The following is a 16,930-nucleotide window of genomic DNA, read 5'->3' on the forward strand; positions in this document are numbered from 1 at the left end:
AATGTATTGGTTACTACTGTTGGCACAAAACGAATAGATGTGGTTATAGCAGGCATCCTTGTCTTAGAGAATGCATTTGATCTTTCAATATGTTTGCAGTATTTTGTAAGCTACTCGTCACATTTAAAATTTGTTGTTTCTCCTTTGCCAAGAGTTTTTCATAAATGATGTTGAATTTTATCAAATGCTTTTCCTGCATCGTTAGATGATCCTGATTTTGATTTTAACCTGCTAATGTGACAAATTACATTACTATTTTTTATCAAAGATCCCATCAATTCTAAAACATACCATGATTTTATGCTCCATTAAGGAAAGAAAAAACAGCTGCCCACTGAATATTCCAATTTAAGATACAGTTAAGTAAAAATACAGGCATTTTAGAATTGATAAAAATACAAAGTAACTTACAAAGAAAAACTGCCATGCATTCTTGGGGTTAAACACATATTGTGATGTATTCAATACTGTATTACCCTCTGGCTTTAATTTGCTATTATTTTTTTTTGCATGTTCATGAGTGATATTGTAATTTTTATTTTTGTACTGTCCCTGTTAAGATTTTGGGAATGAGATTTATCTATTTTGTATAATACTGGAAATTTTTTCTCTGAATGTTTAGTAAAACTCACTAATAAAACTCTCAAGTCTTGGAGATTTGTGGGGTAGAGTTTTGACGACTGAATTTCTTTATAACGTTTAAAGGATCATGATTTATACATCTTCTTGAGCCTATTTGCTAAATTGTCTTTTCTTGTAGGAATATATCCTTTTCATCAAAATTTTCAAATTTATTGGCATGAAGATACTCAGATTTTCTCAAATATTGAAAAATCAATGCATATGATTTTTTCTTTAATTCTTCATATTGTTTATTTATGCCATCTCTTTTTTCCTTGATCAAACTTGCCTAACTTGTCCATTTTATTACTCTTTTTGAATCCCAGCTTTTCTTATTCTCTCATGGTATGGTTGCTTTCTTAGTTTCTTCTGTTATGATTCATTATGTCCTTCTTTCTTTCAGCTGGAAGCTTAACTCATTAATTTCTGTTCCCCTTTTTCTAATATAAGGAACGTAATATTGCATCTCCTAAATGCTCTTAGTGGAATGCCACAAGTTTCTATATGTAGTTTGTTTTTATTAAGTTCTGAATTATGTCCTAATCTCCATTATCATTTCCTCTTTGATCGCCAAGTTGTGTCTTAGTGTTAGGCTTTTGTTTTTTTTTAAATTTATTTATTTATTTATTTATTTATTTTTGGCTGCATTGGGTCACAGGCTTTCTCTAGTTGCTGCGATCGGGGCTACTCTTTGTTGCAGTGCATGGGCTTCTCACTGTGGTGGTTTCTCTTGTTGCGGTGTGCGGGCTCTAGGCACGCAGGCTTCAGTAGTAGTGGCTCGCGGGCTCCAGAGCGCAGGCTCAGTAGTTGTGGCACATGGGCTTAGTTGCTCCGTGGCATGTGGGATCTTCCCGGACCAGGGCTTGAACCTGTATTCGAGCATTGGCAGGCAGACTCTCAGCCACTGCGCCACCAGGGAAGCCCCAGTGTTAGGTTTTTAACATTCATCTCTACTAATTTTATCCTGAATGTGCACACAAGATGTTCTGAATCAGAGATAGATTTCTTATTACCTTAAGGTAAGTAAGTGCCTCCGCCCCCTTTACCCCAGACTTAGCCCTGGGGCTGTGCAGTAAGAGTCATGGGATTTTTTTCCCCACACAGTGAGTGGTGTTAAGTAAAAACAAACCCAGACTTAGGTATGACAAGACTTTATTTGAAATACGAGAGGAACTATAGGGAGGCTACAGCAATAGAGAGGATGCTCTGACCATAAGAGCTGCAAGCAGCTCAAAGACAGATCAGATGGGTATGAGGGAGTGAGGGGAGCAGATGACAGAATGGGACAGTTGATCAGGGAATGTCTTTTTTTGTGGTCAATTGTCAGGAGGGGTTGTTGAGGAAAGACTATTCCACATTCCAGTGCTGGCTCAGGCTGAGGGTGGATTCAAGTTCAGAAGCCTACCGGTGAGCAGCCTAAAGTTTGATCAAGTCAAGTTAGAGGGCATTTTGTCTAGACTGGTCTTTGGGAACAACCAGTTCAACTAATTAGTGATGAGATAAAAAACAGGAATCTGGAGGGTCTAGGTCTGGCTGTGTCATAGGTAGTCAAAGGAGTCATCTACACATCTTACCTTAGTCATCTTGGGAAAGGAGGCTCTTCGCAGTAAGCCATTTCCTGGAATACAACAGAGTAAAGGGATTTCTTAACTGCTCGGTCCATACACCTATTTCAGCTCTGAGGATCTCCTGATCCAACAGCCACGTCCACAAAATGATGCCTAAGAGAAGTTGCTGCAAACAGTCTTGATGAATTATGTTATACAATCTTTATGCATATTTCAGAATATGTACTGTCCTTTTTCTATAATACCTTAAACTGGAAAAAAAAGGCAATTTCAAATATAAGAAGTTTCTTTCAGGTAAGAGTAATATTTTAACGGTAGTCTACCAGCTTAAGGCTGTAATTTTTATTTCTCTCTTGGGGCTAATTGTATTGAATAGGGTTCAGTAATTTGAAGGTTACTTTCTTTTGTGAGCTCCTCATCTTCTACTTGATTCCAGTGTTTAAAAATAAAATGAATTTTAAGTGATGTCAGAGAAAATAAGCCTAACATTTAAATTATCTATTAGTGTGAATAACATTTAACAATTTTAAAAGTTAATGATTTTATGGACTTCCCTGGTGGCGCAGTGGTTAAGAATCCGCCTGCCAATGCAGGGGACACGGGTTCGGGCCCTGGTCCAGGAAGATCCAACATGTCGTGGAGCAACTAAGCCCGTGTGCCACAGCTACTGAGCCTGTGCTCTAGACCCCGCGAGCCACAACTACTGAGCCCGTGTGCCTAGAGCCCGTGCTCCGCAACAAAGAGAAGCCACCGCAATGAGAAGCCCGCACATCGCAACAAAGAGTAGCCCCCGCTCGCCACAACTAGAGAAAGCTCACACACAGCAACGAAGACCCAAGGCAGCCAAATAAAAAATTAATTAATTAAGTTAATGATTCTATAAATCGTCTTATTGTAGTTAAAATGTACCCCTAAGCAGTATTTTTCAAGAACTGTAGAAGAGCTTATTATTCAAGGAGATCCAAGAGTTGAATGCATAAGCATACTTGATAAAGCTAACACAAATGTCAACAATAACAAAGTAAGCAATGGCAATGGAGACAATGATGCTGAAGTAACCGATGTAGCGGAAGCATGTTCTGGTCAATTAGAACGCAGCAATAAAGGCTGAGAGGTTTACAAGATCAGAAGACAGAACCTTTGGATAAATAAAAAGAATGAGAAGGAATCAATGACTCAGGAAACATACTTCACTGTGCAAATTAAGGAGAAAAATGGAAAGAAGCAGGTGAAGAGATATGGAGAAAAAAAGTTGAGAATGAAGAAAATTTTTCTCACAACAGCATGGGAATTCCACAGAGGATTTCTTATTAGAAACAAATGTGGAGATGAACTAGAATGGGTATGAGGTTCTAGAAAAAGAGGAAAAAACTTCCATAAAAGTGACCTAATATCTTATCCAGCCACACTAACTCTGTTTCTTAAAAAGCAACATGGTTTCAGAATTGTTCCTTGCTCAAGCTCCAAATTTATACCATGTCATCATTAAAGAGGCAGAAGGGGGCTTCCCTGGTGGGGCAGTGGTTGAGAGTCCGCCTGCCGATGCAGGGGACACGGGTTCGTGCCCCGGTCCGTGAAGATCCCACATGCCACGGAGCAGCTGGGCCCGTGAGCCACGGCTGCTGAGCCTGCGCGTCTGGAGCCTGTGCTCCACGAAGGGAGAGGCCACAGCAATGAGAGGCCCGCGTACCACAAAAAAAAAAAAAAAGAGGCAGAAGGATATCCACCTAAATCCAGAAGTCCACTGTCTCTGCATTTACCACCTCTCCTCTGCCTTGAGGGATGTTTTGATTTGTAAAGACTGTAGAAATATGACAAAAATAAAGACAGAAATTACATCACAGTAGAATTTTATAGTACATCTGTTTAATTATATTATGACCATTAATGCAATATCTGCCTCAATCATTTAACCCAGATAATAAAAAAAATGGCATAATGACAGTTTAAAGCTGGTTCAATCACAATTTTACAAGCTTATTATTAAGAATGAAAACAGAAGACTATTTAAAATAGGTAAAACGATAACGTGTCATAGTGCTTAATGTTTCTGTAACTGTTGGTAAGGCTTACATCTAAATCTGATGCAGAATTCTCAATGGCACTGAAACAGTTCTTTTCTCAGCCGCACGCACGGTATATATATGCTGTGCTATGAGTCTGGAAGAGACTGGCTATGGGTGCCACTTCTTGTCTTCAGCTGGGACTGTGCAATATCAGCAAGTGCGCTCTGTATCTTTTCCAGAAGCATGTCCCCTCGATAAACAACATCCTCCAGACATGTAGCAGCTTCATGATTTTCTTCTTCCAGCTTATACAAGCTTGCAGCCTTTATAAGACACAAATTTAAGAGTGTTCTGAGAAATGAAAAACTTGGAGATTAATGAAAGTTGAGGCGGAAAGAACCTGCAGTAAAAGTATTTACTTTTAAATCAGATGACTACGCAACCATTGTGATAGATATTTCAGTTGCAGAAATCCTAAGATCAGATAAAACTTTCAGCGGCAGAAATCCTAAGATCAGAGTCTTCCCTGTATGAATTAACTTAAAAGATGACTTTTCGATTGGAGATCTCTGTATGGCTACATGAGACTCCCTTCCACACTGCTTTCAGACACTACTATTCTACTCCACACCCAGAATGTGCCCCTCTCACTCTTTGCAAGGAAAAGAAGCAAACTGAGGAAAATGGTAAGTTTTCTTTAAGCTCAAAATTGGACAATTATATACATTCAGCTCGGTCTTTAACAGACTACAGTAGTTCACAGTAAAATTCCCACTTTAAAATTTAGATTAACTTTGAAAATTGTAACAAAAGGCACTAAATCTATCTCTTTAATTCAAAATTCTCTACTCACAAAATTCTCAAAGGAAAAGATATTTTTACCTGCAAAGCAGCTGTAGATTCTTCACTGGGTAAGGAATCTATCAAAACATCAATGTCTTTTGCTGTTCGTGCAATCAACGCTGCAAAAAGCTGGGCATATTCTAGAGAAAGATGGTACTCACTTAGGATATTAGAGAATCTCAAGTTTTCAGAAAGAGAAATTAAACTTTATGAAAACAGAAAACTTCATAACTTTTTCTGTAGCAGGCTTCTAATGATTAAAGTGTAATTTTAACACATCAATTCTGTTACGTTTGAGAATTAGCTTTAATATTAACTCAAATTGGAATGTAAGCACAATGTATATCATTTCATTTATTAGGACAATACAGTGGTCACTTGAATAGAGGAATCTATAAATGGGATGCCTTTCTTATTAAGGTCCCTCAAGTAAAATTCAGCTAAATTCATACAATTCTCCTCTAAACAAGTGAAACGTCTGTTATTTGACAAGAAAAGAATTATGAGGTGTTATGTAAATTGACTGTAACAAATTCATTTCTTTTATGACAAACTTGTAGTAATATTCTCAAACAATAACATTTTTAGAAAGCTATAAATAAGCTGAATTTTTCAATAAATCTAATTTTAAGGGATTACAGGTAATGTGAGAGTCAAACTAAGAGAAGCCAAGAAAATCTATTTACCTTCTGTAGGATTAGCTGGCTGATCTTTGTTAATGGCTGTCTGAATATTACTAAAAGAGGCAGGAGGACCACACTGCTGCAACACTCCAATGGCATTACAAAACTGATCTGCAAGCTTGAGGCCAAAGGAAACGTGGCAAAGTTAGAAAGGATTTATCTGTTTTACCGATTTTATTGGTCACAGCAGCAACAATGTTTCTATTATGGTCTCTGAGCAAGAAAATAAAACAGAAAGGAGTAATTCTGGATAACATAAACCTGTTACTAACAATGATTAAATGTTTTAATCGTGCAAAGAAACTACATTTGGTTTTAATCATGCAAAGAAACTACGTTTGGTATCAATCAAAGAAATACAAAATCATCTTTCTTTTCTTCCCAAGGTAACAGAATGACAAGAGAAATATATGCCAATACTTACTGCAAGCACAAGTAAAGACTTCTGGGGAAGTAGTGGTGGAAAAGAGCAAATGTGATAGGCAAATATCTAAGAATGGCCCCAGGGTAAATTTTAAAATGTGACTCGTGTACAAAGTATACAACCCCTTTTCTGAAACTAGAGTAGTTACAAGAATAAAAGTGGGGAAAAGACTGCACCTTAAGTATTCTGAAATGTTTTTCTCCAGGACTCAAGCTGTAAACTCCCAGGGCTCTAAAAGTATTCCTTATGCAGTTTTGAAGATTGAGAATACCAAGTCCTTACTGAAACCGTGTCCCATGGGGTTAATGGAAGCTGTCACGCTAACAAACATACTGGAGTATGTCTTACAGAACAGCAGATAAGGGAACAGCTTGTTAGAAACCCCTCTGCTTGTAACCTGCCTTTAATGATTAAGACTGCTTTAGTTCTTTTTTCTTTCCCTAATTGCACACCCTCCAAGCTTCACGCAGCCCATGTAATACCACACCAGACTTCTTACCACCCCTACAGATAACGCTGCTGATGCGTGCATCACTGTAGTAACAGGGGCTTAAGTTGTTTTCCAGAAATTTGGAAGATTTGGAGTGGGCCCCTGCCCAGTTCAGACCAGTTAAGAAGAGTTGGGACCACCAACCGTAAAACTGGTCCCGTGCACAACACTGATTACCTCACCTTTTCCCTACCTCCACCCACCCCTCCCCAGGCCTGAGAACACCCTGCTTCTTTATCCCATAAAATCTCAAGGCTCTTGCCTTCTGGGAAGCAATCTGAGATTTGTTCTCCTGTCTCCTCACTCCGCTGCCTCCTGAATAAATAAACCCCTTCTCTGCTGCGAAACTCGGTGTCTCAGTGTCTGACCTGCTCCAAGTACAGCAAACAAACCTGGCTCCATAACATTATCATCCCCAAACCTAAGATTCCTAGTCTCCCCACCAACTATAGTCCCGACCTCTCAAACCTCAATTCCTTATCTCCAATCAGTGAATCAGCATTTCCACTAAGTTTCACTGCCATTATTTGAATGACAGAACTCAAAGTCAACTGTTTCCTTTGTTTAACATCTAATTTGTATTGAGAATCTCCTAGTCAACCAGTCTAACTTCAGACTCAACTTTCCTTTCATCTTCAAATCCTGCTAATACTACTACAAATCTTTCCCTTTTCCTTCTACCATCACTGCTGCTGTTAGTTCAACTTCACACAAGAATTGTTTACAACAGACTCCTTATTAATTTCTAGTTCTTATTTTCTTTTTTAAAATTATTTATTTATTTATTTTTGGCTGCTTTGGGTCTTTGTTGCTGCAAGCCGTCTTTCTCTAGTTGTGGCGAGCAGGGGCTACTCTTTGTTGCAGTGCGCAGGCTTCTCACTGCGGTGGCTTCTCTTGTTGTGGAGCACAGGCTCTAGGTGCAGGGGCTTCAGTAGTTGTGGCTCACGGGCTCAGCAGTTGTGGCTCGCCAGCTCTAGAGCACAGGCTCAGTGGTTGTGACGCACAGGCTTAGTTGCTCCGCAGCATGTGGGATCTTCCCAGACCAGGGATCGAACCCGTGTCCCCTGCATTGGCAGGCAAATTCTTAACCACTGTGCCACCAGGGAAGTCCCTAGTTCTTATTATTTTCTATGTTATTTTACTCTGCTCAAAAATTTTGAGTTTGCCCCAGCATGGTCTTCAAGATAAATCTCCAAGTCTTCAGGCTATTTCAAAGCTTTCAATAATCTAAGTCAACCCTACTTGTTCATTATCTACTCCTCCTTCACATATGCCTGACTGGTGATAAATTCATTCCTGACTACACTGCTTTTGCTCACATTTTGCAAAGGTAATAGAGTGGCAGTTAGTCCTCTGAAGCTGTACAAACATGGATTCTAATTCTGGTTCTGGTAACTCGAGTTTCTTTTAATTTTTAAATTGGGAACATTCTCACATTATAGCATTGTTATGAAGAATACACAAAGCACACACAAATATTTAACACACTGGTTATTTGCTCTGTCCTTATGAAGCTCTCAAAATCCATTTATTCAACAAATATTTATCAAAAATCAACTCTATGACAAGCATTGTATGTAACTGTATAAACACAGTGATACAGTGAACAAGACAGTTTCTGCTCTCATGGAGTTCTCAGTGGGTAAAATAAATTTTAATAATCTCACAAATAATTACAATTCAGATAAATGCTAATAAGAGTCCCTCTATTTTAGTTAATATCACTCAACAGTTCACTTTACTTCAGCACTTACAGCTGAAAACACTCAATCCATTACAACTCCTAACCACATACTGCCTTTGCATTATTTAAATGTCTTGAGTATATGACATCTTTCTAATCAGACTGTAAACTCCTCAAGGAGTATTTCTCTGTAACCATGATGGTGCACCCATCATGGATACCAGGCACCCATACCAGTTAACCTAGAAGTTTTTCTCCAAAATCCAATGATCAGCCTGCCTACCATAGAGTTAAGGGCCATATTCACTTTTCCTTACTATCCTTCTGGCTATGAGACACGTATGAATACACAACATTTCCCCTAAAATAACATTTGTATCCAGCAGCATCATTACAATTTGATTTTGTAAAGCCTCAAAGGAGTATCTCCCTGAGGGAGACTGGTTGGCAGCCTAGGCAAGTCACCAAAGGTAGAATTTACCTTGGTGAATTCATCAACATTTAGGGCCTGGCCCTCACACATAAAGTAGATCAGTTTCTAGTGAGCAGATTCACACTCTTCAAGTGCACAAAGACTAATAACAAGAATACCAACTTATTAGCTTCTGATGAGAAAAAACTGGCAAGAGACCAGGTACTTGGATTTTCCAGTCAACATCTCACCTGGGACATCAAATTATAAATTGAATGACAGAAATGTAAACAATTTAGCTCTTAATGGTAATAAGTATATGAATTCTTTGGTTTGCATATACTTTCTACGTAGACATAGGAAAAATAATCAGAAGGATCAAAGTAAGGGGTTCTACTCACAACACCTGACTTTTCATAGGGAGTAGACCTATTGGCAGGCATTTTAAAAGCCTTAAATAAAGATATACGAAGGTCAGAATATTCACTATCATAAAGACGTCGGTTTTCCCTAAACTGACATGCTGGGGGCGTGGCCAAGAGATGGAACCCTTGGTCTATAGAAACCAACTAAGATGAAACAAAACTTTTCACTTTACTATCACTCCCGCCCCAACCTGAAAATTTTGGCGAATGAATATTCTCGGCTAACATCTAATGACAAAGATCCAATCATTAAGAACACGGACTGCCCTCCGTGGGTTAAAACTGATAAGGGGAAAAAAGCTTCCGCTTCCTCTCCCCTACCGGCCAAAGAGGAGCAATCCCATAAGCACCACTGACAAGAAAATAAAACCTTTCCGAGAGAACATGATAACGCCGTGAAGCCTGACAGTCCACGCAGTCCTGTCACGGAGTGGAGTGAGATCCTCCACTTCGCAGGCTAAGAGGCCGCTGGCTCCCGCACCGCCCCGCCGCCGGCCTAAGACCTTCCAGGCCGCGGCACCGCCTCCCTCCAACCCCAGCGCTTGAGGCGGAAGCCCGGCCTCAGTCCACTCCCCACTTCCGAGTTTTGTCCCTCGGACCTCTTTTTCTGCCTTGCTTTCCCTCGGGAAAGAAGACGACGGAGATTAATCGCGCGCAATTACTCACCGAGTTCACGGCGTCCTGCAACTGCGTGAGCCGATCCGCCATGTTTCTCCCGGAAACAAAGAGAGGCGAAAGCAGCTGCTCGTACTCAATAGGGCAGCTCTAGGATGCGTCATGACCAATCACAGGGCTGCGTTCTTGGAGGGGGTGGAGTCAAGCCTTACTCCACCCCCGGCGCGGAGGGGGCGGGACTTAACGGAGGCCTACTTTCTATAGACTACCGCCACCTGGGGCGACTCAGCAGGGCGCACGTTCAGTAATGCGGGCACTGTACAGGGCCCACTCTGTTTGAGGGACCAACATACTTTCTCGTGGCTTTTAGGTGTTAAACACTTTACAGAGATTGTTGGATTATGCGGTTTTTAAAAGTAATTTCCCCTCTCCTCCCTTGTATCCGTTTATAAACATCGCCTTGAATACTTGCATGGACCACAAAACATACACTAAAGCAACTAAAGCAACTAAAGAATACTTGGGAGTCACGGTACCGACTTGAGTGTCAAGAAATCCAAATTAAAATTCATCAAGCAATCAGGACGGGCTGTGTTCGGGTGCCCCTCCGTTGCTTTTGGGTGCGGAGCGCCTGGATGCGTGTTTAAATGTGGGTGTGCTGGGGGAGCTGACACACGTGAGATGGAGAGCGTCCAAAACTAGTACTAAACTGAGCTGTAATGGTCGTGTTGGAAGAGTATGGAAAACAGAGGTCTTGTGGGCAAAAGTGAGAGGAGGAAGACGGTAAGGTAAGGTGTAATCAGCATCTCTTGTTTGTGTGACTGCGAGAAACTCGGTAAAGAACAGAGCAGGGTTGGTGGAGAAGAGAATGGAAGTTTCACAGTGAGAAAGAGGAGGAGGTAGTGGGAAGAGAGGAGGTTCCTGGAAAATAAGCCAGGTGCGTAGGTGCGGCAAGTTCAGTTTGAAAAAAGATAAGCTGTGCAATTTAGGCTTAGACTTGGGACCTATTGAGGGTTTCAGTGTGAAGAGTGATGGTCGAAACTTGGTATTAAGGAAAGTTAGAGCCTGGAAAGAAATGAGGCTGGAATCAGCTAATGACTGCTTTGTGGACTTCAGACAAACTCACAGGCCCTCTTCCTCAGGCTGATTATCCCTGATTACCCTCCTGGGGTAAGTGGGGTTGGGGGAGGGTGGAGAAAACTCTCCATTGGGAACTTGGCTTGTGGCGTCTACTCCAGCCCTAGCTGGGAAGCTCCACTTCTGCTTCACCACCACCCGACCCCACCTGCAAACAATCGACAAAACTGCTGAGACCTAATTAGGAACCTCTACAGGTGAGGCACCTCCCCCCTTAATGGGATTATTGAGAGAATTCTAATTTGTTTTAACTGTAATATGGGGTAAGCTTGTGACCCTCTCTTCTCACCCCCAGCTGAGAGTGTTCCTTACTGAATGTCTGCCACGTGCCAGAAAGTTATGTGGGTGCTGGGTTTGCAAAGATGAATAGGCCAGGGGCTCACAAGGAGGAGGGGTCTGCAGTTATTCAAGAATGAGGTGGGGGCTTCCCTGGTGGCGCAGTGGTTGAGAGTCCGCCTGCCGATGCAGGGGACACGGGTTCGTGCCCAGGTCCGGGAAGATCCCACATGCCGCGGAGCGGCTGGGCCCGTGAGCCATGGCCGCTGAGCCTGCGCGTCCGGAGCCTGTGCTCCGCAACGGGAGAGGCCACAACAGTGAGAGGCCCGCGTACCAAAAAAATAAAAATAAAAATAATAATAATAATAATGAGGTGGGCTTCCGTGGTGGCGCAGGGGTTGAGAGTCCGCCTGCCGATGCAGGGGACACGGGTTTGTGCCCCGGTCCGGGAAGATCCCACATGCCGCAGAGCGGCTAGGCCCGTGAGCCATGGCCGCTGAGCCTGCGCGTCCAGAGCCTGTGCTCCGCAACGGGAGAGGCCACAACAATGAGAGGCCCGTGTACCGCAAAAAAAAAAAAAAAAAAGAATGAGGTGAGTTGGGCCTAGACTAGGGTGTTGAGCCTGAGAAGAGAAGACAAGGCTAGTTTTGAAGGAAAAATTCACACGGATTGGTGCCTGGTTGGATACAGAGGAATGAATGACAGCACCCATGAAGGGAGAATGCTAAGTTTTGTAGCCTGATTGAAGAGAATTTGGGCACTTGGGGTAGAACCACTCTGAAGCAACTCCTATTACAACCCAACTTCCATCCTGTCATCCTGTCGTTACGTTCCTTACAGTTTTCAGTAGCTCCACAGAGACTTCAGGTTGATGTTCAGCCATTTCTGCTTGGGTTTCAAGGTTGACCATAATCTGGCTCTAGGAAACAGATCCCGCCTCCTCGTGCAATAGTTTTTTGAGTGAAATAATCACTTCATATTATTCAGCCACAGACCCTGAAAACTTTTGTTTTTCCTGTGCTTCTTAAGCTTCTTCTGTCCATGGACCCCTAAAGAATCAGATGAAAACTGTGGACCTTTTGCCAGACCAGGCTCTCAAAATTTTGCATACATTTTCAGGGGTTTATGAACCTCTTGAAGCTGTGGACTTCAGGTAATAATCCACCTGCAAAATACAGTCTTATATGTGTAGCTCAGGATGCCTCAACAGTGGCTCTATTGATATTTGAGGCTGATTATTCTCTGTTCTGAGGTGCTGTCCTGTGCATTGTAGGATGTTTGCCAGCATCCCTGTCCTCTACTCACGAGATGAGAGTAGCAATGCCCCCACCAACCCAGTCGTGACAACACGAAATATCTCCAGATATTCCCAGATGTCTCCTAGCAAGTGTGGGGCAAAATTGTCTCCAATTGATAACCACTCAATTCTTTACCTTTATCAAAACAATTTCTTTGCTGCTATTTAATTCACACTCGATCTTTTAAAGTTTTACTTTTTACTTTTAATGTAAATTTTATGAATTACTAGATTCCACATGGACCCCTTCTCTCTCATGATTTTGACATTTTTTTCATATGCTTTTTCATTTGCTTTTCTTGAATCCCCTACTGGATTATATGGTTTTAAGAGGAGGAACTCAGTATTATGTATCTCTTATCTTTGAAACACAATTTTGGTAAGTATGTCCTTTTAAACTTTATATTATTAAAAGTTTCATTTTTTTTAATTTAAAAATTATTTATTTATTTATTTTTGGCTGCGTTGGGTCTTCATTTCTGCACGAGGGCTTTCTCTAGTTGCGGCAAGTGGGGGCCACTCCTCATCGCTGTGCACGGGCCTCTCACTGTCGCGGCCTCTCTTGTTGTGGAGCACATGCTCCAGACATGCAGGCTCAGTAATTGTGGCTCACGGGGCCAGCCGCTCTGCATTGGCAGGCAGATTCTCAACCACTGGGACACCAGGGAAGCCCATACACAAAAGTAGAGAGAATACTATGGTGAACACTCATGTACCCATCACCCAGCTTCGATTTTTTATCAACTCATAGCCAATCTTGTAGTAAGTACTTTGATTTTTTTAATCTGTAGTGACTCTCTATTTTTTCAGGAAAAAAAATCTTTAACAGTTCTTTAACTTGACATTCTAGACCCTTAACTACCTTTATTACCTACTCAGTCACAATTTATTAAACATCTAAACTGTTCCAAGCACTGTGCTGAAATAACTGTAAATAAGCATTTGCTACATTAGATTCTTTGCAATTCCCTACAGATGCTCTGCTGTTTCGTACTCCTATGCACATCATATAAGATGCATTAATTCTCTCTTCCTTGTATGAAAAGCCCACACTTCCATCCCTACCTCGATTTTGTTCCCCTGTTGATCATCCACTCAGCTTTAAACCTCATTTTAAACGTTTCTTTATTGATAAAACCTTTCCTGAAACCCTGGAGTAAGTTAGTTGCTCCCAATCTTCAGAATTGTTCCTTGTACTTGTTATTACACTTAATGCATTGAGGTTTAATTATCCATACATGACTCTAATTCACTCACCACCATGAGCTACTTGTGGGCAGGAAACATATTTTAACTGTTTCCATATTTCCAATGCCTAGCACCTAGCATTTAGCCTGACACTTAGAAGACTCTGAATGCATATTTATGGACTAAATGAATGAATTTCCTAGCATAATGATTTCCATATGTTACTAAATAAACATTTATTGAATTTAATTTAATGAACACAGTCCAAAGAATGTAACCCACAGGAAGAACAAGAGTTAAAAAATACAGAGCAATAAAATGGATAACTAACAAGAACCTGCTGTATAAAAAAATAACTAAAATTCTAAAATTCAAAAAAAAAATACAGAGCAAAGGTGAGGTTAGAATGAGATAGAATAAATGGGCAAGCTTCACAGAGCACCTTTCCTGCCTCTCCCCTGGAGCTCTATTCCCATCTCCATCCAAGGTGTCTTGGGCTTTGTCAAAAATCTAGGATAGGTTGCCTGCCTTCTTTTTCTAGACTTGAAGCAGTCCTTAAGGCTCTAGTTATCTATATCTTGGATTTGGGAATCTTGTCAGTTTTTGTGTTTCCTTTCAATTCTTAGGAATAAAAACTCATCTGCAAAGCTGCTGGGCCCATTTGCTTCACAGGTTGCCAGTGTAACTCTGACATGAGCAAGGAACCCCAGCCAATATTCTTCCCAAGCTGTTACAGTATTTTGGAGCCAAGGTAATGAGGCCCTCTTCTGCTTACTGACACATCTGTCATCAGCTGTCCACTGCAGGCACAGGGAACTGCAATGCTAAAGTGTGGAAGAGAGGGAATGGGGTTAATTCAGGGAAGTGAAATTAATTCAGCATGGCCAGCATAGAGGAGTTGAGTTGCAGCAAGAACCTGGAGAGCTGGACAGGTGCTACATTATGAAAAACATTATGTGTCATACTCAGGAAGATGGACTGTTATCCTGAATGCTTTTAGCAGAAAACCTTTAGAAGTATATCTTTAAAAAAATTTTATTTTCTTATTCAAAAGCCATATACATTCAATGTAGAAATTTTACAAAGAGCAGAAATGTGCAGAGAAAACCATTCTTAATCCAATCACCTGGAGATAAACTATTTTGATAATGTTTTTTTCAACCTTTCTATGCATATAAACATGAATGCATATTTAAAAAAAAACAAAATAGGGCTTCCCTGGTGGCGCAGTGGTTGAGAGTCCGCCTGCCGATGCAGGGGACACGGGTTCGTGCCAGGGTCCGGGAAGATCCCACATGCCGTGGAGCGGCTGGGCCCGTGAGCCATGGCCGCTGAGCCTGCGCGTCCAGAGCCTGTGCTCTGCAACGGGAGAGGCCACAGCGGTGAGAGTCCTGCGTACCGCAAAAAAAAAATAAAGCTTATACTATATACATATATACATATATTGCTTTTTAACTTGCCTTTTCGTAAACACTTCCTGATCAATCAGTTGCCTTTTAAAAAATGATTTTTGAAGGGCTACAAGGTATTCTATTATATGGCTGCATTACAGGTTATTTAATTAACTTCTTATTGTTGGGCATTTAGGTTGTTTTAGTTTTTTTGCTATTGGAAATAACACCTTGAACAGTTTTGTGCACTTATATATATATATATAATTTTTATACATATTTACATACTTAAATCCAAAAGTGCAATTATCACACCAAAGCTGAGTATTTTTAAGATTTCTGATGCAGCTAATGCCATAAAAAGTTGTATGAACTTACACTCTCACTAGTTACATCTTAGAATGTCTTCTCAGCTCTTTCATCCACACTCGAAGTTCTTGTTCTTTTAAAATATTTACAGCTTAGTTTCTTAATTTGATTTTGTGTGTTACTAGTGAATTTGAACTTTTTTTTCATGTGTTTACTGGCCATTTGTGTTTCTTTTCTTCTATTTTTTTTTTAATTCCCTATTCATGTCGTTTGCTAACTTTTACTTTTGGTCATCAACTTGACTTTCCATATGGTTTATTGTTTATGGTGTTTTTTGACTTTAATAAAATTAAAAATTTTAAGTAGCCAAATCTACCAATCTTTTCCTTTATGGTTTCCTCCTTTGCTTTTTTGCTTAGAAAGTTCCTCCACTGAATACTTCTTTGTACGCGGGCCTCTCACTGTTGTGGCCTCTCCCGTTGCGGAGCACAGGCTCCGGACGCGCAGGCTCAGCGGCCATGGCTCACGGGCCTAGCCGCTCCGCGGCACGTGGGGTCTTCCCAGACCGGGGCACGAACCCGTGTCCCCTACATCGGCAGGCGGACTCTCAACCACCGCGCCACCAGGGAAGCCCCTCTACTGGATACTTCTGATCACTTCTGGTTTGGCGCTGCCCAGATTCCAATAGATTTTTGCTCAAATAAACTCTTAAAAGAAAAGTTCCATCATTCTGCGATCTTTTTTTTTTAAACGTGTATTTCTTTTAGCTCTTTTAAGATTTTAATTTTATTTATTACTTTGGGATTTCATTGTGACAATGTGAGGTAGAGTTGTAATCCTTTCTCCCCTATACAGTGCAACTAATCAGCTATCAGACACAATTTACTGAATAATCCATCCACGGATCCACATGCTACCCTTATAATCGCTGCTATCATCGTCCCGGGGTTTCATCTATTGAGAGTTACTGGAAAGAGGGCAGTGAATAAACACCATAGGAATAAATAGTACTACCGTAGGTGTGAACATTTGGACCAGGCAGAGGATGGACAGGAAAAGAGTTGTGCCTATTAATATTACGGTGATTGCTATAGGTTTTTAGTTTAGTAGTGGATTAACCAAATATGGAATTTTCAACATAGTTGCTTATTAAAATAGATAACTGAAAAAGTTAAAGAGCAGTAAAAATAAAGCAGGGCAATCTTCCCCAAATAAATTTGAGTCTATAAACCTAATTCCACAGTCGTCTCACGAGACATCTGTCACATGGACTACTGTCCTTTAAACAGCCCTCACGTATAAAATTTGAGAGAGGAAGTTCAGATGAAGGTCTTGAGTCTTCGAGGATAATTTCACTTAGAGAAAACGAAACTTTATTTTTAATTGTGGTGCTCATCACCAGCGCAATAACCACTACAGAAACAGCACTGCCCCCGTATTTTCATACCATCATCTTCCTGAGGAGCTAAGGCAATTGCGACAGGGAGAAACGATCAACTCTAGCGTTTTGAGCACCAGATTCCTCTTTTTTTTCCGTTTGCAAAGGAAACGCGGGAAACGG

The 16,930-nt window shown here is 40.9% G+C and overlaps 1 protein-coding gene across 1 annotated transcript; it reads right to left on the reverse strand.

Annotated features, from left to right (window-relative positions):
* Positions 1 to 4,035: 4,035 nt before the first annotated feature.
* MED21 (mediator complex subunit 21) lies at positions 4,036 to 9,893 on the reverse strand. Its single transcript, XM_082634784.1, has 4 exons — positions 9,823 to 9,893; positions 5,725 to 5,839; positions 5,078 to 5,178; positions 4,036 to 4,518 (listed from the first exon to the last, which is right to left on the reverse strand). The coding sequence occupies exons 1-4, from the start codon at positions 9,862 to 9,864 to the stop codon at positions 4,342 to 4,344; spliced, it is 435 nt and encodes a 144-aa protein (XP_082490910.1). The 5' UTR covers positions 9,865 to 9,893; the 3' UTR covers positions 4,036 to 4,341.
* Positions 9,894 to 16,930: the final 7,037 nt, after the last annotated feature.

Source organism: Mesoplodon mirus, assembly GCF_964341445.2.
Source record: "Mesoplodon mirus genome assembly, chromosome: 11".
Lineage (NCBI taxonomy): Eukaryota > Metazoa > Chordata > Mammalia > Artiodactyla > Ziphiidae > Mesoplodon > Mesoplodon mirus.